The 21,943-nt window shown below is 38.7% G+C and overlaps 1 protein-coding gene across 2 annotated transcripts; it reads right to left on the bottom strand.

Annotated features, from left to right (window-relative positions):
• Window positions 1-3,754: 3,754 nt before the first annotated feature.
• casc3 (casc3 exon junction complex subunit) lies at window positions 3,755-20,135 on the bottom strand. 2 transcript variants are annotated; one of them, XM_052551562.1, is made up of 13 exons: window positions 19,859-20,135; window positions 19,040-19,064; window positions 18,801-18,856; window positions 13,956-14,147; window positions 13,552-13,697; window positions 13,222-13,398; window positions 11,561-12,396; window positions 11,410-11,471; window positions 10,621-10,732; window positions 10,324-10,440; window positions 9,163-9,368; window positions 8,936-9,064; window positions 3,755-5,255 (listed from the first exon to the last, which is right to left on the bottom strand). In XM_052551562.1, exons 1-13 carry the CDS (start codon window positions 20,042-20,044, stop codon window positions 5,217-5,219), a joined length of 2,283 nt encoding a protein of 760 aa, XP_052407522.1. In that variant the 5' UTR covers window positions 20,045-20,135; the 3' UTR covers window positions 3,755-5,216. The 2 variants fall into 2 exon arrangements, with proteins under 2 accessions (XP_052407522.1, XP_052407524.1); XM_052551564.1 differs by having other exon boundaries at window positions 10,621-10,729; window positions 19,859-20,134.
• Between the last annotated feature and the right edge of the window lie 1,808 nt (window positions 20,136-21,943).

The raw sequence follows: 21,943 nt of genomic DNA, 5'->3' as shown, positions 1-21,943 counted from the left end.
GTCTTCAAAGCCATCTTTATTGTTTGGACTTGGTGTAGACCTGCATTTGCCTCTCTCATAAACACTACATGAGTGAAGCAGTGGGCGGGGCTAAAGCAGTGATGTAGAAGCAGACGCTGATCTTCTTCTGTGGAGGCGGTGCTTATCCACACTTTCACATCATAGAATAGAACATTCCACAAACTGCCTTCAATAGAAGCTATTTTTAGACATGAGATAGTTTTGAGTTCTGAAACTGAAAAGATGTTTTTATAGTACAATGACCTCTTATGTGTCAAAAGGAATTTTGGTTTCACAGTTCATGACCCCTTTAAAGCTAAATTACCCACGTATAAATTCTTTCTTTTAGCTTATTGTGACATTGTTTGACTAATATCAACTCTGCTAGAATTAATTAATGTTAGAATTTAAATTGAGGCTTTTCTACCTTAGAAAGAATATTGAACTAAATGACTATAAAGGACATGTCAAACCATGACATAAGACTGAATGTGCTGTATAAATAAATCCCAATGTACCATCTAAACATGCGAATATAGTCTTAAATACAGTAAACTCATTGGCTGCTGTGTGTTGTTGCGTTAAAGCAGGCAAACAGTGCATGCTTACACGGTCAGTTTTTTGCATGTTCCTTTTAAAGACTTTTGGCCCTATCAGCCTTCCATACATTCTTACCTTTATAGTACAAATAGTCCATTCAGGCAAGAAAAATTTACTGTACAGTCTGCAATATTATATGAGAATATGTAATGCTAGAGCCTTTATGTGAGCAAGTCGCAGGCTGCGTTCATCCAATCAATAACACGGACACTGCAAATATGCTAATAAGAACATTAACTCAGCGTTTAAGAATGTACTGTGTGAAATATCGGATTGTACATACCCAGGATTAATTGTTAACCCTATAAGTATGAATAGTGTGAAATGTGAAACAAAATAACCCATGATTCGTTTTTCATTTAGAATGACCAAGAGTCAACTATTTCAAGAGTGAAAAGACTTTTTGTGTGTCGGGTCTTTCCTTCAAATTTAGGATTTTCTAGCTTTTTTATTATCTGCTGGGTAAAAGAAAGAATTCTTTTTTCAACATGCCGCACAATTTGAGGTACTATTCAGTTTAGCTAAAGTTTAACACTTAGGTTCATCGGTTTAACAAATCCCCATTCATTACTGTGAGAAATAGAAGTTAGGCTATGATTGCCCTAGCGAGCTTTATTCTACATTCACCCTGGGAAACTAAGATTGAAATAAGAAATCTGAGTGCAAACCCCTCCGCTTCCTGTTTCACCCTTTCAGCAGTGACACAGGACTGTTGCTCACCAGTTCACATGTTTTGTAACATGAACCCGTAAACAATACTGTAGGTATGCTCTACCCAGTGTGTTTCACATAAGAGTGAATGCACTAGACTAAATACTTCTAGAAGTAGGTCATTGAGACTATGAGCAGTTTCACGGCTTCTTTCAACTGCTGTGCATAATAATCACATTATGATGATTCAAGAGGCAGGAAAGGGTGTTTTTTTTTTTTTTTTTTTTTTTGGTATGCTGTAGTCAAGAAGATGCATGCAGCAGCCATTGTTTCCAGGAGAAGGATCATCACTTGATTATTTGATCGTTTATAATATAATTGGTGCCCCAAACTGAGTCACTTTGCTAGTGTGGTTGGTTTGGTGAAGCAGCGAATGGCCTTCAAGAAGCTCAGTGTGAATTCAGAAGCACCCAGTGAGGTTCACACTCTGAGAAAGGCCATGGGTTACTCTGAACTGAGACTTTTTCTGGTCTTCTAGAGAAGACAAATCTTTGTCAAGTTGATAATGTTCATGTACAGTACAAGACAAAGGGTTAGACACACTGGCTCGTTCTTTCTCATTCTTTTGTCATGTTTTTCCACAGCTTAGAATAAAAACATTCATTAAAATGTACTAAGTAAAATCTAAATGTAATGCAAACATCAACAGGAATGACTCTAAAAAGTGATTATTTTAATGATTTCACAAAAAAAAAAAAAAAACCAAACTTTAAATTGATTAATATGGTAGTATGGATGTTATTAGCAATAGCCAGATGACAACAAATGCAAAACTCAGTCTCTTTGTCCACCAAAGGGGTTTAAGATCCCAGTTTTAGATTAAAAGATTATTCTGAGCTGAACGGCAGTGTAATTTTTATTATTTTATACATTTTTATAGGATTTATTTATATTTTGAATCCACATTTTTGTTTTATATTTCTATTTAGCTTTATTTTTATATTTTTAATTCAGAACTGTCAAGCTTTTTATGTTATTTTCTTTCAATTAGTTACCAATGTAACATTTCTCATTTTCTTTAAGCATTTTAAATTGTTATTTTATAACAATTATTTAGTTATTTAGCTCAATTAATCAGAATGATTTACAATCACAACACTGATAGACAGGTCCAAATTTTTGAATAGCCTACCTTACAACTCACTTAACAACATCTGTATTATAAATAAATCAGTCAAGCAAGCAATTAAGATTGAATTATAGCTGAAGATGGAAAATATCCATTACAGGAAAGAATTCAGCTAGTGCAGTATTGTTTGGTCTGAACACTGCTGGGATCAAAGCTGTAAGAGATGTGTGAGAGTGCAGCAGTGAAGAATCAAGACATTAGTTCCCCCTAGTGGACATTCTGAAGCACTGACAGGGACAGTTAAACCTGACCTAATTCTACTTCCACTGAAGTCTATAGGTTCGGTTTCACACTTCACTGCTGAAATGATCTGTAATTTAGTCTTTCTCGTACATTTTAAATCCGGCTAAACGTGGTTAGTGGTGCGATTTGAGCCGCCTGAATTTGCATGCACTTTATGCATGGCCTCTGGAACAAAAGTTGTATTTTTTATTCCTCTAAATAACAGATGCAAACGCGTCAATGTCTCGTTAACGAATAATTAAAAAATCCAAAAACAAAACGAACACCTCTACTGCGGCTGCAGAGTAGTTTCGAGGCGCGTTCCGCCGCATCACGCCGGCTTCAGTCACTCCCTCTTTGGCAGGATGTATGCGGCAGACGGCGACGATTCGCTTTTGGCAAAGTCAAGAGTTTAGCACGGAACCACAGGCGGCAACGCTGACAAACGCTGGGACGGGCGAGCATTCGGTGTTTACAGACGAGAATGCTTTTTACCGCGACTAATATCGCTCATATTTCATCTCTTTGAAAAATGAAGCAAAATGGAGAAATTTATCAAATGGGAGAGCTGAACAAAAGACTCATCTGGTGAAGGAAAAGGGTTTAAACAAACAAACGCTTGCTAGTAAATTTCAGAGTTACAAAGAAACAAGTAGCACTAAATTAGAACAACTGAAATGGTATTTTCTTCTAAAACAAACTCCATCTTTATTTACAATTTAACAGTATAAGGATATTGACAATCGTTATGGACAATATAGCTGACATAAGTCTAAAAGTCATTGTGTAATAAGTAAAAAAAAAAACTTGAAAAAAAAGTTTAATTGTTCCATTTGATAAATTCATAACTTCATAAACACTAAAAAGCTACTAGTAAACTTAGGCATTGCAACACTTTTAGAAGAAATTAAGATTAGCTAAATATGACATCCTGACAATATTATGAAATGAAGATGAAGGCAATCTTAAATGTAAAATGGAGGAAATAAGCATTCATATTTAAACTTACGATGAGTCAATACTGATAATTGTGTAACTATGCAAATGTATGTGTTTAAATATAAAGAAAAAAAATTAAGGACAAGTCAAATGTTATATTCAGTTTTTGTTTAATTTCATCTCCTGACATTGCTCCTCAAAATAAAATGGCAAAAATGAAACACTAATATTATTCAAACAACTATGAAACATACAAGCCCTCACAGTGTTGTCAGGTCTAATCAAACAAAGACAGATATGTCAAATCAATTAACTCTTTAAGGCATAGAAATTAATACAACATCTTCTAATAGTCTTTAGGAGCCATGTCTATACAACGCTGGGAACGACAACATCTCATTTATACTGTTAGTTTTCTCTTCCTTTCATTGGAAATAATGATAAAGGGAACAATTAAAAAAAAAAGATGCATCCATAGCACTCAAAGAATAACAGCTCACAGTCAAATCTGCCATCTAGAATTGCTTTCACAAAGAAATATAGCTATAAAACCACGCATGCCTGTACAGTGTGCCTGAAAGAAAACTATTGAAACCATATTACTATTTATAAAAAGGAAAAAAATTGATTAACTGCAAATTAATTTTAGAAATGAAATGTAAAAAATTAAAGACAGGCCTAAGCTAGGTTCCCTGCTGACTTTGTTCATACTGACAGCACTTCATAAATGACTATTTCTTAGTATTATTTGTTAAACCACTGGCTTCAATATACTTTAATATGTACACTTACAATAGAAAGCTAATCAAGCGAGTTGCACGGTCAAGTAGGTCAGTATCGGGCAAGGTTAATGGTTTGCTTCAATAGAATTACAGTATTGAATTCAACACAGTACAATGTCCAAAGATACAAGGGACAGACGGAGGGAGGAGGATTGATCAGTCTGAAATGGGACTAGCACCATCACAGCAGGTTCAGCAGTCAGAATAGCACAGCTCTCTTAAACGGAAAAGAAAACATGCTAAAAGAGCCTTAATTTGGACCAAAAAAAAGGTCTTGGATTTGTGCATTTGAAGGTCATTACCATTAACTTCATCGCCGTCTGCTGGCCTGACAGCTCTATTTGAAGCATGACACTGATTTGAGACTATATTTGAACCGTAAGTCCAGAATTAATAATGCAGGTCCATCTTTCACACACTAGTTTGTCTTAGTGCTTTTCTCCTTCTCAGTAAAAACATTTATCTGCCCAACAGAGTACAAGGAGATTTAAAACAAACTTGATTCAAAAGTCCAGCAGTCTTGTGCATGTTGACTTCTCGTCTATTAGAGACAGCGATGCAGGAGTTGCTCAGTGAAAACTAAAACCGCTCGCTGTGTAAGACCGCACATTTAACTCCTAGCCGATCAGCAGATAATGGAAAAACACTTCACTGGTTTTGAATGAAAATACAAAAGATAGGGAGCAACCCCCAAACAGAACTTTGGATGAAGAGAGTGAACCGAAGCAAGGCGTAACAAATACACAAACGGTAGTAAAACCTAAATGGGGAATTTAATTTATACAGAAGCGGTGCTGGTCCTGACACGCGGCGGCCTCCTCGTCCTCCGTCAGCTAGGAGTGAATCTCCTCAGCGGCCTTTCTGCTCTGGTCCTGACAGACGGGAGAAGGTCAAACCACAAATCAGCTGTTAATCTCTAGAAGTTATCATGTAAACTGATAATCCTTCTATCATACATTTATATGTTAAATACATGTAAATATTTTCAAAATATATGCTGTATGCGTGTCTTTATACACACACACACACACACACACACATCATATATACACCGTACACACAAACATAAATGGATGCGATTAATCATTTGACAGCACACAGACAGACAGACATAGTGTGCATGTGCTCTATCTCTGTTAAGTTGAAAAATCTTAAAGTGGTCTTGCACACACAGACAGCCACGCACACAAACGCAGGGTCGACCGTTCTCCGTGTTTACAGACTAGATGCTTTTAGTATGACTAATACTGCTCATATTTCATAAAAAATGGAGACATTTATCAGTTAGGAGAGCTGAACAAAAGACAACCCCATGAATGAACAGGGACAAAAAAACAAAAACAAATAAAAACTACAATAATAATAATAAATTGCTAGTAAATATCAGTTACAAAGAAAGACTGAATTAGAAAAACTTAAATAGTATTTTCTTCGAAAACACTTAAAACACCATAATCTTTACATCTTCACACAAAACAGTACAAGTACAGGTGCTGGTCATATAAATAGAATATCATCTATAAGTTGATTTCACTAATTCCATTCAAAAAGTGAAACTTGTATATTATATTCTTTTATTACACACAGACTGATATATTTCAAATGTTTATTTCTTTTAATTTTGATTATAACTGACAACTAAGGAACATCCCAAATTCAGTATCTCAGATAATTAGAATATTGTGAAAGGTTAAGTATTGAAGACACCTGATGCCACACTCTAATCAGTAAATTAACTCAAGACACCTGCAAAGGCCTTTAAATGGTCTCTAAGTCTAGTTCTGTAGGCTACACAGTCATGGGGAAGACTGCTGACTTGACAGTTGTCCAAAAGACGACCATTGACACTTTGCACAAGGATGGCAAGGCACAAAAGGTCATTGCACTAGAGACTGGCTGTTCACAGAGCTCGGTGTCCAAGCACATTAATAGAGAGGCGAAGGGAAGGAAAAAATGTGGTAGGAAAAAAAAAACAGTGTACAAGCAATAGGAATAACCGCACCCTGGAGAGGATTGTGAAACAAAGCCCATTCAAAAATGTGGGGGAGATTCACAAAGAGTGGACTGCAGCTGGAGTCAGTGCTTCAAGAAACACTACGCACAGACGTATGCAAGACATGGGTTTCAGCTGTCGCACTCCTTCTGTCAAACCACCCTTGAACAACAGACAGCGTCAGAAGTGTCTTGCTTCAAACAGGACTGGACTGCTGCTGAGTGTTCCAAAGTTATGTACTCTGATGAAAGTAAATTTTGCATTTCCTTTGGATATCAGGGTCCCAGAGTCTGGAGGAAGAGAGGAGAGGCACATCCACGTTGTTTGAGGTCCGATGTAAAGTTTCCACAGTCAGTGATGGTTTGGGGTGCCATGTCATCTGCTGGTGTTGGTCCATGGTGTTTTCTTAGGTCCAAGGTCAACATCAGCCGTATACCAGGAAGTTTCATGCTGTGTTCACACCAAACGCAAATAGAGCGTCAAATTCGCGTCTAGTTTGCCGCTTGAACATTTTACGTGCATTCGCGCGTCTAGAGCGAAATGGGTCTGAGGTGAAATCCGCTTCTTGTGGGAGGGGCAAGTGGTAGCAGTTGTCTGTTTGCAAGATGGCTGATGTTGATCGAGCACTCGGGTCTTTTCCACTTTTTCCTGCACACGCCCTCTGAATAAACGCATTATCTTGTTAGCGAAAAGTAGCTGTAGGCTATATTAGGGGGAAAATAGTTGTAAAAAAACAGCGGGAAGGCCGTGGGTCTATAAACATGTACGTGACTCAAAAGTTAAATGTGTATTTACAACACACTCTTCCAAGCAAGGTCCTTTTTATTCCTGAAATATGAACTTGTGTGTGATACTTGTGTCATAAAGCTCCGGTTGACTACTAAATGACAACATCAGTCGTTCCTCCATGTTGAATGAGTGACTCCTGAGCAGGCTCCTGATTGGTTAACGCGGCGCGAATTGATGCCAAAGTTCAAATTATTCAACTCGGTCGGCAGACGCGAATTCGCGTCAAACACACAAATGCACAAAAGCACAATTCGTGCGTAACGCGCCTATCGCGCCAAACGCTCAATCAGAGTCATTCACGCGAACTAGACGCACGAATAAGGCGAATTCGCGTCTTCCGGGCTAAATGCCTCATTCGCACTGCGAGACCTCCAAACGCGCGTAAACGCGCCTTTGCATGGACTTAACATTGAAATCATTCGCGCCAGACGCTGTATACGCATTTGGTGTGAACACAGCATTAGAGCACTTCATGCTTCCTGCTGCTGACCAACTTTCTGGAGATGCAGATTTAATTTTCCAACAGGTCTTGGCACCTGCACACAGTGCCAAAGCTACCAGCACCTGGTTTAAGGACCATGGTTTCCCTGTGTTCTTAGTTGCCCAGCAAACTCGCCTGACCTTAACCCCATAGAAAATCTATGGGGTATTGGGAAGAGGAAGATACGATATGCCAGACCCAAGAATGCAGAAGAGCTGAAGGCCACTATCAGAGCAACTTGGCTCTCATAACACCTGAGCAGTGCCACAGACTGATCGACCCCATGCCACGCCGCATTGCTGCAGTAATTCAGGCAAAAGGCGCTCCAAGTATTGAGTGCTGTACATGCTCATGCTTTTCAGGTTCATACTTTTCAGTTGGCCAAGATTTCTAAAAATCCTTTCTTTGTATTGGTCTTGTTACATTCTTATTTTCTGAGATACTGAATTTGGGATTTTCCTTAGTTGTCCGTTATAATCATCAGAATTAAAAGAAACAAACATTTGAAATATATCAGTCTGTGTGTAATGAATGAATATAATATACAAGTTTCACTTTTTTAATGGAATTAGTGAAAACCTTTTTGATGATTTTCTATTTATATGACCAGCACCTGTATATAGATAATTGAACTAATGTTGAATGGTTCTTTCCATTTTTTCTAATTTCTTGAAAAGCAATATTAATGTAAACTGCACTTATTGAAATTATGGCTAATAAAATAAGCTGGTAAGTATTTTTATATGGTCGATAACTGGCAAAAGTATTTTACCTTTTTTTTTTAATGCTACAAGTGAATTTAGATATCGCAACAATACAATGCACAGCAACAAAATAGATATTTAGACATTTACTAAAGATTACATTTACAGTGTCATTAAATTAGTATTGTTACTTTTTTTAATGGCATGTTATCATCAGGGCTTTTTACATGGCAAACAATCATACATTTTTATAATTATCATATCAAGACAAAATCTTGGATTTATTCATATTATAGATTACAAAATATTCAACTTAACATGTTTCTGAAAAAAAAAAAGTTTTCTGGCAGTATTATAAAACACTTCACCTAGCAGTAGAACATGAAATAAGTGTTTTTAAAGATGAAGGGATTGTGAGATCACTGCAAAGGTAAATCTAAACATGAGAGTAAATGAAAACAAATTCTAATATCAGCAGGTAACCAATATGGCATTGATATTCTGTGAATCCTCACTATCCAAACAACCCGACTGATCTCTCCAGGATGAAAGTAATGAATGATGTAATGTTCAATGTGCCATTACCTCAGGAGGGGGAGGTCTGACTGTAACGGGATGAGAGGAGCGTCGGGGCGGGGAGCGTTTGGGCAGAGCTTGCTGCTGTACCGTGTCGTAGTACGTCACACCACCGTAGACCTGTACCTGTGCCTGTGCCTGGAGAGAGGTGCACAAACCCCCATCATGCTCACTGCTGTACTACTGGAGTGTGTCACAGGATACAGATGACACTTATTTAGAGTCAACAGGCTCACCTGGGGGTTGGGGTACATTGGAGGTAGCGTAGCTCCGGCAGGGTACGGGTAGTTGGTGTTCCCAAAGGTCATCACACCTGGAGGGGGGTAGAAGGGTGGGGGCAGCAGCTGCTGTGGAGGCGGTTGCCCAGGTGATATAGAAACAGGCGGGGCGGCGTAAAGAGCTGGATTGGGCATGGGACCTCCTGACTGGTGCGGGTGCAAGCCTGAAATAAAACGCAGCAAAACACTTAGCAGGTTAATGTTGACGCAACATCTGGAGAGATGCAAATCAAGAAAACTGAAGTTGCAAGAGATATTTTCTCATGTACTGTGACACGCTTCTGGAAAAAAAAAGAAAAAAAAAAAAATTATATATATATTCCTTTGTGTAATATTAATTTCATTTTTTTTTTTGAAATGCACTGATTGCAATTTCATCAAATTTAATTTCTGTAGTCTTCATTGTAAAAGTTAAATACAAATTAATGCTCACCCTTCAGTATTCAGTTAAGAGCAGAAAGTGGTTTTCTTTGTCTTTTGTTCTTTGATGAACATGACAGACAGCAGCAGGGATATTGGTGTGAGGTCCCTTTAAGAGTTTATCTACGGTCTCAATATACTGTTACACAACATGCCTTCTCTTCCTCAACTATTTAACGTTCCAAATCTGACAGTGTTTAACCGGATCCTCGGATAAGGGCGTTTTGACAATTTTTAATGTATTTGAACGTTTTAGTGCAGTCAGCTACTCATTTTGGTATTTGATATAAAACTATCAAAAGTTCCCTTCAGATATACATTCATATAACACACATTAGCTTTGCATGAATTTCAAAGTCAGTGAATATGCCAAAAAGTGACGAGTTTGCATGCATGGCAATACTCAAACAGAAAAGTAAATAAGCAGTCAGTAATATCTTGTTTTAATTGGGTGAACACCGGTTTTATGCTACTCTTCCTTAAATGGTCTCCGATCAGTTTTTTCTCTTTCAAGTCTAACGTGAACCACATTCTGTTGGCCTTCACCTGTTAGCTAAGCTTCAACTGCTCAGACTTTTTGTTCTTGCACCCCACTAATTATTAAACATGAGTATTTTTTTATTAGAATTTTAGGGACTATGGATAATGCGGTCATTAACCGATTTGAACCAGAAGTCTGCAGATGTTCACAGCTCTCACCTGGGTGTCCGGGGTGAGTGGGGTGTGGCAGGTGCATCTCAGGCTGAACCAGCATGCCTTGAGGGGGCAGGGCTGCTGGGCTTTCCCCGTGCGTGTAGATTGGTCCCTGGAAAGACACTGCAAGTGGAAATGCAAGCTATTATCTTGGATGTTCACAGACAAAAATAAATAAGAATGGCGTTTCCTAAATTAACAGCACTTGAGTTTTCAAATGAAGGACTAACTATAAGTTTAACTACTCCGTAGCTGATTTTAGGACACATTCCCATGACCCATTAAACTTAAAACTGCACTCACTGGGTTCATAATAATGGCCCTCCATGACTCCAATGTGCATGGGTGCAGGCTCGGGAACTGCCCTCTGGCGCTGTGATGAATAGCGCTTAGCCCGGCCACCGCCAACACCCTGCTAACAACAAACAACAGATGAAACAAGGTCGTAGCTTATGACTTTCATCTGCAAATTCATACACATTTGCGAAAATACATGTACATTTATTCATTTAGCAGATGCTTTCATCCAAAGCAACTTACAATTGAAGAATACAAGAAGTGATTCATCATAGAGGCGCAAATAAATGTTAGAAGTGCTTGCAAAAAGTTTCAAATACTTTTAAGAGTGATGTTGAAGTCATGAAGAAACTGAGGTAGCGACAGGTCTTTCATCCAAACTGTGTTTCATTTCACTGTATTCATGAAGTCTTTGTCTTTTTTTAATAAATGGCAATATCATACCATGGACTTCATATCAAGGTATTATTGTATCGTGAGATTTTGGCATGATTATATCCCAAGGATTCAGAAAAAAACAGGAACAAAAAACAAACAAACATTATAGTGGCCTTCAAGCTAAATTCAAGCAAAAATGAAACCAGCTGTGTGAGGGAAATGCATTTTACAAATAAAGTAATATAACTTTTCTCAGTAAAAATTATATATTTACTGTTAACTGCTTTATAGAAGTTGATATGCATTACAAATCAACACATTTTATATGATTTCAGAAAATGCAATACATTATTAAACAATTCAAAATAACATTATTAACATTTATATAGGCAATTATTGATGGAGCGGTTGACTCACCATATCCTCCATGTTTCCATACTGCGGAGGGCCTCCTGTCATGTGCATGGAGCTACGAATGCCTGTGAGGAACAATAAAAGCAGAAAATGTAAACCAACGTTATCAAAAAAGATTGTAAAACCACCTAATTATACAAAGATGAAGCATTACCTCTCATCTCGGCCTGCAGGTAGGAGGGTGGGCTTTGGGCCCAGTTTTGCCCCGCCAGGCTGAGTCGGGCCAGGTCCTGGTCGAGGCCTGTCAGTCCAGCTTGTGTTCCAGCATCGCTCTGCTCTTGCCACGACTCGCTCTTTGCTGCTGCCGGGGCTTGCTGGACCGCGGGCGAAGACTCATCTAATGACGCCTGCTTACTGAGATCAGACGGTCGCGTTCGCGTCGCCCTCCGCGCAAGAGAGTACGACTTCTTTTCCACCGGCCTCTCTTGAGGAGGAGACGATTCTCGCACCGTACCGGCTGCACTGCCCCCTTCCATCGCTGGGCCAGACTCTTGTTTCCGTGGAGCCGGGACCCTCTCTCTCTCCGTCCTGTAGTGGTGAGCGGTGTATGTAGTTGTAGCTGTTGGAATCTCGCCCTCCTCCTCATCTTCCTCACTGCGGACGTCCTCCACCACCACGGCTGGGCTACGCTCGGCGTGAACAGCATGTGAGCCTCGGCCCCTGAGCCTCGGGCCCCTCTCGCCCTCTACAGGCTGTGGCTGCACTCCTCGGGGTGGCGGGCCGTCTAGACTGGGCTTCGAGTGTCTCTGCCCTTCTGTCCTGTGGGGGGCCGACGAGAAGCGACTGCTTTGGAAGCTGCGCTGTGGAGGCTGAGTCGCGGGTCGGCCGGAGGGTTTGGATGCTGCAGGAGGAGCAGGAGGTGTGCCTGACTGTAGGGGAACCATCTGAGGGGTGTTGCGGTGGCCAGGTGGAGGCGCCTGCCATGTTGTACGAACTGACTTTTCACCGTCACGGTGACGCCTCGGCTCCCGACTGGGTGAACCAGCATATCTGCAAACAAATATGATATATAAGATTTTAGTGGACAACTCCATACATATCTGGCTGTTACAAATATCTAAGAAATAAGTATAAATAAGTATGATTAATAGAAATGTGGCCAGTTTGTGGTCAGTAAGATTTTTATTTTATTGTTAATATGCTTGATTTGATCAAAAATAGTTCAAAAAGTTAAACTGTAAAATATCTACAGTTTAAAAAAAAAAAAAATACTATTTTAAAATCATTTATTTATTCCTGTGATTTCAGTGTTTTTTTTTTATTGTGGCCAGCCTAAGGCACACCTATGCAATAATCATGCTGTCTAATCAGCATCTTGATATGCCACACCTGTGAGGTGGATGGATTATTCTGGCAAAGGAGAAGTGCTCACTAACACAGATTTAGACAGATTTGAGAACAATATTTGAGAGAAACAGGCTTTTAGTGTACATAGAAATAGTCTTAGATCTTTGAGTTCAGCTCATGAAAAATGGGGGCAGAAACAAGTGTTGCATTTATAATTTTGTTCAGTGTGTGTGTGTATGTATATATTATATATATATATACACACACACACACACAATAAAAAATAAATAAAAAAATGTATCAAATTTTATGAATTCAGAAACTGAAATGGTTTATTATTTATCAAAAATTGAGAAAGCGAAGGTAACATTTCTAAAATGCACTTTTAAAATGGCTAAAATACAGCTGAATAATCAACCTGGGTAATTTGTCAGTCCATCACTAATACATACGCATACCTAAAACTTTAAGTAGAACAACTAAAGTTATATTTTACCAATAAGAAAAAGAAATAAACACGGGCTTCACCTGGGTTTTCGAGGGCGGTACGATCGCCCGTCACTTGCCCCTGTGCCATTGCGGATGTCATAACCATATAAAGCAATAAGCTCGTCGCGCGATTTTGGGGCCTGCTCCTCTTCGCGGAACTTGTCGTGTTCCCATCGGCCCTCGTCCTTCCACAGCCTCCTGTGCCTGCCTTTTGGCCTGATGACAGATGGACAAACAGGGGGAGGAAGAAACCGCACTAAATGAAACCATGAACCCCAAGGCTTTTTGACAAATTCAACGAATTACATCAATTACAATACGACTTGGAAAGGGAGCTTTCCCTGAAAGAAAAACCCTCATGTCTCTCACCTCTCCTCCTCTGTAGCCTGGCCTCTCACGTCATGCTCAAAGAAAAGGCCTTTTCGGGGGATGTAGGCAGGATTCTTCCTGTCCTCATCATCATCAAGCTTCTCGCCTTTGCTGCCCGATTTATTTTCAGGGTCCTCTGTGCTTTCCTTTAAACATTAGAGGTCTCAGCTTCAGCTTACATGCAAGCAGTGTGATTTAGCATTGTCTTAGCCCAGAATGTGGCATTCTGGCCAACTTTTTTAAATCTGTCAAAGGAGTGTTTTAACCATTCGGGATAGTCTGAATTCAAACTAAGTGTTTTCAGCAAAACAAAGGTGTTTAAATGTCAGTCCCGCCACACAAACTGAACCGGACCCCTTCCAGATCGGTTCTGGTAGAAGATACAATGTTCTGTTCCTCCATACCTGTCCGTCCCCACTCTGTCGCTCCCCAGCTAGATTGCCCTTCTCATCAGATTTAACTTCCTTGACCCCTCCATCTCTCTCCTCCTCTTCACCGAGCTCTTCTGTCGGGGCGTCTGCACTGGGCTTCGGCTCTGCGGCAGGACGTGAGGCCTCTTCATCACTGAAATGCTCTCCCTCCTCCTCCTCTCCTCCCTGAAACAAGCAGCGCCAAATAACAACACATTCTCAGCCCAGAAAACACACAAACCAAAACTTCATTCCTATAGAAGTACATTTTAACTAATTTTAGAAACACAAAAGGAACGTAGCTTCACTGAAGCTTTAAAATCACAAGAACAAACAGAAACACTATTTCACAGTGTCTTTGTTACATATACTTACTACACTAATCTATGGCTGGATAGGAAAACGATAATTATTGCAATATCATTTTCCTCGATAAAATGATAAAGAGTTCAATAAATGTTCAATATAATGTTTATATGTGAAACAGCACGCTACACAGACCATTTATAAAGTTGAAATTGCAGCGCAGTGCAAGCAGACAAGTATACTCGCTGATAAATCACATGACCACTAAACACTGCCGTGAGATCCAGTGTGAAGCGTTTGAGTGTAACGATACAGGCTTTTCTATTTACAGATCGTCATCATTTACCATGGAATTACAGTGGTAACACTAACAGCACCATGGTATTGTGGCAGAAATGTGGGTATTTGTCTCAAATATTTTTAATGTAGACGTGTATTAAACATAAGTAACAGAACCGTATTTTTGTGATGAAACTAGCGTTTATGCATTTTTAATTATGCATTTAGACTACTGTTTCTCATACACATTCCTAGAAAGCATATGGTTACATTTTTGCCATGGTATTGATGTGTGCTATGTGTGTGGTTTTAACAGTAGTTATGACCTAAATGCTACTATGGAAGGCCAATGGTTAATATGAATAAAATCCAAGTCAGAATAATTCAATTAAATTGAGCTACATATAAAAAGTAATATTAACATTGCAGCCTGCACTGCAAACTGTGCTGAAACGAGGCATCAAAGTCAAACAACACAATTTTTTAAATGGCAAACAATATCACTCATAAGAACATGCGGAAACTCAGAAACAACTTTTGCTATTAAGATGCTGATTTTGTTAATGATAAATGACTGAAAACGTGAATTCAGAAAACACAAAGTAATGACCATAAATAGTAGTTTAAAAACCACAAATAATGGTCTGGGCCCATATTCTTAAAGATTTTAAGAATCATCTCAGAGATCTCCTAATTCAGCTTAAAAATCCCTAAAAGTCTTATCTTAAAAGCGATTCGGGACCAATCTGAAAGCAACTCTGAGCGAGGAAAAGACAAAAACTTATCTTAGCGAGGCTGCGTGGCTGAACCCATTAATAGCTACGACACAGTCTACTGAAGACTGTGATTGGTTGCTTGTCCAAGAAGGAAATAAAACATCACATTTAAGAGTAGGGTCAATTATAAGCCTTCACTTTGAAATTGCATGTGTAATTTTTCCTGTTTAACCATACTCTCTCACTATCTCTTTCTCTCACACGTACATATATTCTTTATTTATTTTTTTATTTACCATGCGGTCATATTTGACATTTTATAGGAGATGAGTAGCGACACAATAAGGTTCTGAAAGCGCTGTAATTGTGTTTTCACTTTGCTCATAGAAGGTTGTGACAGACCCAAATCATCACTGCTGCATCGCTGCATTTTTCCAGCTATGACATTTCTGTGCGGTGTGTTGGAGATGTTAATGTGTCTTAAATAAGATTGGTTACAAACAATCCCTGCATGATCTAATAGCATCTTCTTAACTCGCTGTCATGCATTGTGGAACACATTTCTTCTCCCTCCCTCTTCAGGTTTGTCCATTTTCTCCACTGCTAAAGAAACTCTTAACCCCTTAACTGTCAGTCACATTTTTGAACATTGACTTTGTAGTGCACGATCCAAACTTAAATTTGTATAATTCATGAATGAAAATATTTTGTAACATGATATTGATGCACCATTTACATGGTAATGCAATGCCTGATTTAAAAATGGGTTGAATTTTGAGATTTTAAGTTTTCAGATGATATATAATTTCTGATGATTTCTAAAATGTTGTAGAGAAAAAGGCAACAAAGTAGTCTTTTTTTTTTTTTAAACAAAAGGTCAAAACTCCTGTTATAATGTAGGTTGTTGAGGGTGCAGTCTTGTCATAAATTAATCAATTACTTTTCCTAAATAATTTAACAAAAAACATTGGTAAAATATATATTCAGGAGTCTTAGATCTTTCCAACGATATATAGTTTGCCAAGATTAGATTAGATTTAATTGTAAGACAGTGAAATAAATGTAGGCGTCCCAGAGAGCGGACGGGTGAGTTAACAGTTTAAACCTCTTAAAAAACAGTTTTGGACCTTAAGACCTCTTTTAAGGGTTAAGATGCTTTCTGAATTACTTTTTTTCTTTACCGTGATCTTTTCTTTAATTTTAAGAGGAAACATCCACATTTTGTTACTAGGAGCAAGTCTTAGTTAGCACGAAGATTTAATCCTAAATCCGAGCTCACACTACAGCAGTTTTAAAATCATAACCGATTTTGAAATATGGTTGCAGCTCACACGAGGAGAATCTTTGCAGATTATCTAACCTCAAATATTAAACATGCACACACTACAAGATTTGAACATCGTGGCACATCACACACACTGCAAGATACATTAAGATGATCATGCCAGAGGGAGCACCTTACGCAGCAGATCATCACGGATTTTTTTTTTGCGTGCTAGTAGCTTTCTGCATTCACCCAGTGCATTCATACTGAGGTGATTTCACTCCAGCGCTTCTCTTTCTCCTAACGGTTGTGATGCGTTTTCGACACATTATACAGACTGTCGTGTTACTACAAAAGGTCAAGAAACAGTTTCCTCTATCTCCACTATCCAACGAAGCTGTACATCAGCCGTTTTGCGCATTGGCTGTAAAAGTACTGACGTAATCATATAGAAATCATTAATCCCAATTTAAATCCTAAATATCAAACATGTTTGATAATAATCATGGCTGCCCTGATTTGTTTCCGAGATTCGATTGGTGAGCGCCTCACATTACCAGATAATCCACGCCGAACATCGGGAACAGATCGAGGTGCTCGCAAGATGTTTGCTCTGATTCTCGGGAGGGGGAAATCAGGGCAAAAAATCCTGTAGTGTTTCTGGTCATATCGCCCAGCTTCAATAATAACAGTAAATTATGCACAGCTACAAGCAACGAACTAAACCTAAACAGAAATGTCACTTAATATTACTCCGTACTTGTTTGCGTAATTGCTCCCTAGCAAGCACACCCAAAAAAAAAAAAAAAAAAAAAAATTATATATATATATATATATATATATATATATATATATATATATATATATATATATATATATATATATATATATATATATATATATATATATATATATATATATATATATATATATATATATATATATAAAATCTGCACATTTGAACCAGAATAAGCAAAACAACAAGCTTTTCCACATCAGCAAAACAGTTATCATTAACTATATAAAATAATAATAAAATACATACATAAAAATGTTAACTTAAATAGAAATGTTGCTTTGGAAGCTGACTGAAATTACTAAAGCTGGTAGAAAAAAATAAAAGGACCCACTTTATATTAAGTGGCCTTAACTACTATTTACTTATTTTAATTAATAATTTAGTGCAATGTACTTATTGTGTACATACATGTTTTTACATTGTACTTATATAAAAAAAACTACATGTAATTACATCTGGATTTAATTTCTGTAATAACATTTATAATTACACTGTTGATGACCCATACTTTACACCTTAACCCACCCTCTCCCTAACCTTACCCCTATCCCACCTCAATAGCAGCAAAAGTGTTTTACAATACAATATGAACACAATAAGTACATTGTACTTATTTTTTATGTAAGTACATAGAAGTTAAGGCCACTTAATATAAAGTGGGACCAAATAAAAATCTATTACAAGACGCACATAAATTTTCCCACTAAAACTAAAGTGAAAATAAACTGAATAAACCAAGATAAAGTCAATTCAAAACATCAGTAACATGCTAAGACCTAGCAGCAAAATAAAACTCTTTCAGGAGAAAGTCTGGCATCCACTGATTTCACTACACAAAGTTTGCAATTATACACTATATTTCTGGATCTTTTTAACATTTACATATTATCGGCTCAGCAAGACAAAGTAACTATGGCACTACAACCCAAAAACAGGTCCAATAAACCTTCTCCTGGTCGTTTCTGTTCTAAAATCTCCTTCTGACAGCATTTCGAAGCGGTGAGGAGACTGTGCTCGTCTGCAGTGAATTAAAGGCAGCTTCACGCAGGTCTGAAGAGTAAGGAAGGTGTAGAATGAGACGCTAGTAGACCAAACAAAGAGGACAACACCCTCACTCAACTCCACCACATCACCCGAGGAGCCCACAATCATCAGAACGACACTTGCATAGAGAGGAAGAGCAGCAGAACGTGTGGGTGGTGCGTCATGTCTACTAAAATTAGATGTGGACCGCAGATGCACTAACAGCATGGGGCTCCGCTCTGGCAGTCCTCATGATGCCACGAGAGAGAGGAGCGAAAATATCCTTGACACAATTTCAACAAAACATTCAATCCAAATCATTACTTTGGGAGGTCCGTATTGAGCTTTAATAAAGCAACTAGGTTAAACAATAAACATGCTCTCAGATCCACAGTCTCCATGAAGAAAGGGCAACACGCTCTCAATGACACAGCATTCCCATAGAGACTCACCTCCGTGTGCGACCCGTTCTCCTCCAGATCAGCGCTGTCATAGTCCGATAAGACCGCTGGAGGAAAGAAATCAGACACGTTAGCAGCTCCGGTCACGCTTCTGAGAGTCATCATAATTTAACCTGCACTAAAAACTGACGTGGTTTGTGAACCATAACAAAAATCTTGGTCTCTTTCGAGAGTAGACTAGTGAGCTTGAAGTCAAAACTGAAGTCATGAAGACTAAAATACAGACTCACCTTCACCAACACCATCTTCACTTTCCTAAACAGAAAGAGAACAGAATCAGACACTCAGCCGAACAAGCACAAGCCTGGATTCATCGAGATGCTCAACCTAAGAATTAAAGACTCATAATGAACTTAATCAAGAAAAACAAACTTGTTAATAGAACATACAGAGCATCCAGTTTAAAACAATAGTGCACTTCCTCTTCCCCGTACAGAATGACGGATCAGATATCAAACCCCCAGCAACCTCAGATCTCATCCAGTTTGCTGATCAGTACCTCACACAGCATCTTAACACCGATCACATGCACTCATACGAGCATCAGTGTGTCTCAGTCCGGTTTATAGAGCTCCACCGGTGCAGTTTAGGGGTCTTATTAATCTGACACACACAGCTCGGTCTCGGCTGTCTGTTTGGGATGCAGGCTCAGCTGATGGGTGTAAGTGAAGGAGACACACACACCCACGCCGTGCGGGACGAGGGGAGCCTCCAGGACCAGGATGGAGAACCACTGAGTGACTTCGGGTGATTGAGAGGCAAGGCCTTTAAAGGTCAAATGAAGTCAACACCACATTTATATGAAAGGAGCGCCACAGACACATCAGGAAATGTAAATTCCTGTTACAGAACTAGGATTAGTCGGCTGTTAAACACTTGAGCATTTATCTCAAGGGCTACAGACAAGAAAACGTGCATCAGATTCTTTTATCAAAGCTGAACTCGTGTTTAAATGACACGAATTCCGTGTGTGGATTGTGTGAAGCCTCAACACGCAAACACAGGGATCGGCCCTTGTTATAAAAGCAGATTTACAGCCACACACTCACACACTCCGACTCGTCGTCTCTCTTGGTGCTCACGCGCTCCGCGGGCGACTCCACCGGCACGGGTTCTTCTCCGCGAGTCTTCCGGACGCCGGACAGCGACCCCCCGCTCTCGGAGCCCGAAGCGGACTCGTCCTCCTCCTCGCTGTCCTGAGAGGCGCGCCGTCTCCGTCGCCGCCGGTCCGCCATCTTAACTCTCACGGAAAGGAAAGCGGATCTGCGCGCGGAATTGTGGGTGCTCGCGCGCTCGTCACATCCTCTTGTTCCCTGCTGCGTCAGTGAAGGCACACGCGAGTGGGTAGCTCGGTGACGTACGGTGCGAGAAATGTCCAAGTATAGACGGTTTCATCGGGCGCACGCGCCTGGACCTAAGTTAACTTCCGGTCTGTGTTATATCGGTCCAAGTCTCTATCGGTCTGGCTGCGGTGCCATCTACAAACGCAGTTAAAGCCAAGGTGATGAGTAGACTGAAGTTGGGCTAAGGTGGTTGTGCTGCGGGATGTGTTTCCTATACATTTATTTATTTTTGGAGACTCGCCACAATTTTAAAACTCTCTGCAGGAAAGTAATGGGAGTTACGAGATCAAGGTGTTTTTACATCATGATACCTGTAATAGTGACGTTAGGTTTAGGGGTGGGGTTGGGTAAGGGGGATCATTTAGATTGCATGATTCAGAAACACCCAGCAGTTTCAAAACACCAACATGGTGATAAACGCCCACTTTTGCTCTGCAGAGACCTAAGTCTCGAAATGTCATTCATCTGCGCGGTTTCGTTTTTGTGTGGACCCACAAGAAGCAAACGCAATAGAGCTGAGCTTCTTCATTTATTTGTTTTGGCAATGCACCTACACAGAAAAATGTTGGTCAAATTGTTTAATGTTTATTCAATCTTATTTTGTAAGTGACTTTTCTTCTTTACTTTAAGAATACGGTAACTTAAATATTACATAATTAATTTGTTTTCTGTTAGCTAAGCTTCACGTTCACAAACAGAAGGTGACTGTCTAGACTGTCAAGTTCTGCTAGTTTGAAAGCTATGAAAACTATTTCTGTATTCATCCTTTGTGTTTTCCTAAAGCTGAAAATGTAATTTTATTACCATTTTTATATTACTCTGAAAACAAGAATGTGTGTATTCTTGTATTTTTTTTTCCACTTTGTGTATAATTGTAATTATATTGCCTTAAGGTTTTATTGTTTGTATTGTTTAATAAAAAAAATCAGTAGCTCTAAGTCTAGAACCACGTTAAGTTACTGTTTCCCACTCATTATTAAATGTACAAGTGCATCTCAATAAATTAGAATGTCGTGGAAAAGTTAATTTCAGTAATTCAACTCAAATTGTGACACTTGTGTATTAAATACATTTTTTTTTCACACCAACACCATGGTCATTTAACCAACTTTTGGTGCTGGAAAATGAAATCAGCATCTTCAAAAAGCTGGTCAGCAGAAGGAAGCAGGACTTTTTTCAGTACCATTATATTTTCATTACTTTTGAAGAACAACAAAATACAATGGTATTACCACTTATTTGAAACACTATGGAGCACAAAAACACCAATTTGCATTGCAATTTGTTTTATTTATTTATTTTAAATGTAGGACCATAATAGCAAAATAATATATATATATATATATATATATATATATATATATATATATATATATATATATATATATATATATATATATATATATATATATACACACACATACATATCCCTACTGAAAAAAATTGGAAACCATCACAGAAATTCTAATGGTTTCCACTACAGATACCGTTACAAACCTTCAATTTTTAAGAAAATTAAAAGAAAATGTTTCCTTTAGTGTCTTTTGGGACATATTGCATCAGGATTTAGTGGTTTTAACAAGCCAGCAATTGAAGGCGAAAAATTACCAGTAGAGACCATTACAGATCCCATTAAAACCAATACAATTCCCATTATAACCAGTAAAACCATTAGAAGTTCTGTGAAGGTTTCTATTGTTTGTGTCTAGCAGGGACATGGAATATGCTTCTTATATGTTACACGGTGGTAGAACAATTTTTCTGACAATTTTAGGGCTTGTCACATTCCAC

The sequence above is a fragment of the Carassius gibelio genome, chromosome B3 (genome assembly GCF_023724105.1).
Source record: "Carassius gibelio isolate Cgi1373 ecotype wild population from Czech Republic chromosome B3, carGib1.2-hapl.c, whole genome shotgun sequence".
Taxonomy (NCBI): Eukaryota; Metazoa; Chordata; class Actinopteri; order Cypriniformes; family Cyprinidae; genus Carassius; species Carassius gibelio.
Note: the sequence above shows the minus strand (reverse complement) of the source record. Positions and strands in the feature narration are given on the sequence as shown.

Coding starts and splice junctions, on each gene's coding strand:
- casc3 (XM_052551562.1), bottom strand. CDS start 20,044: ATGGCGGACCGGCGGCGACGGAGACGGCGCGCCTCTCAGGACAGCGAG. Junction 19,065..19,858: donor GAGACGACGAGTCGGAGTGT/GTGAGTGTGTGG, acceptor CTTTCTGTTTAG/GAAAGTGAAGATGGTGTTGG. Junction 9,369..10,323: donor CACTCACCCCGGACACCCAG/GTGAGAGCTGTG, acceptor GTTTTATTTCAG/GCTTGCACCCGCACCAGTCA.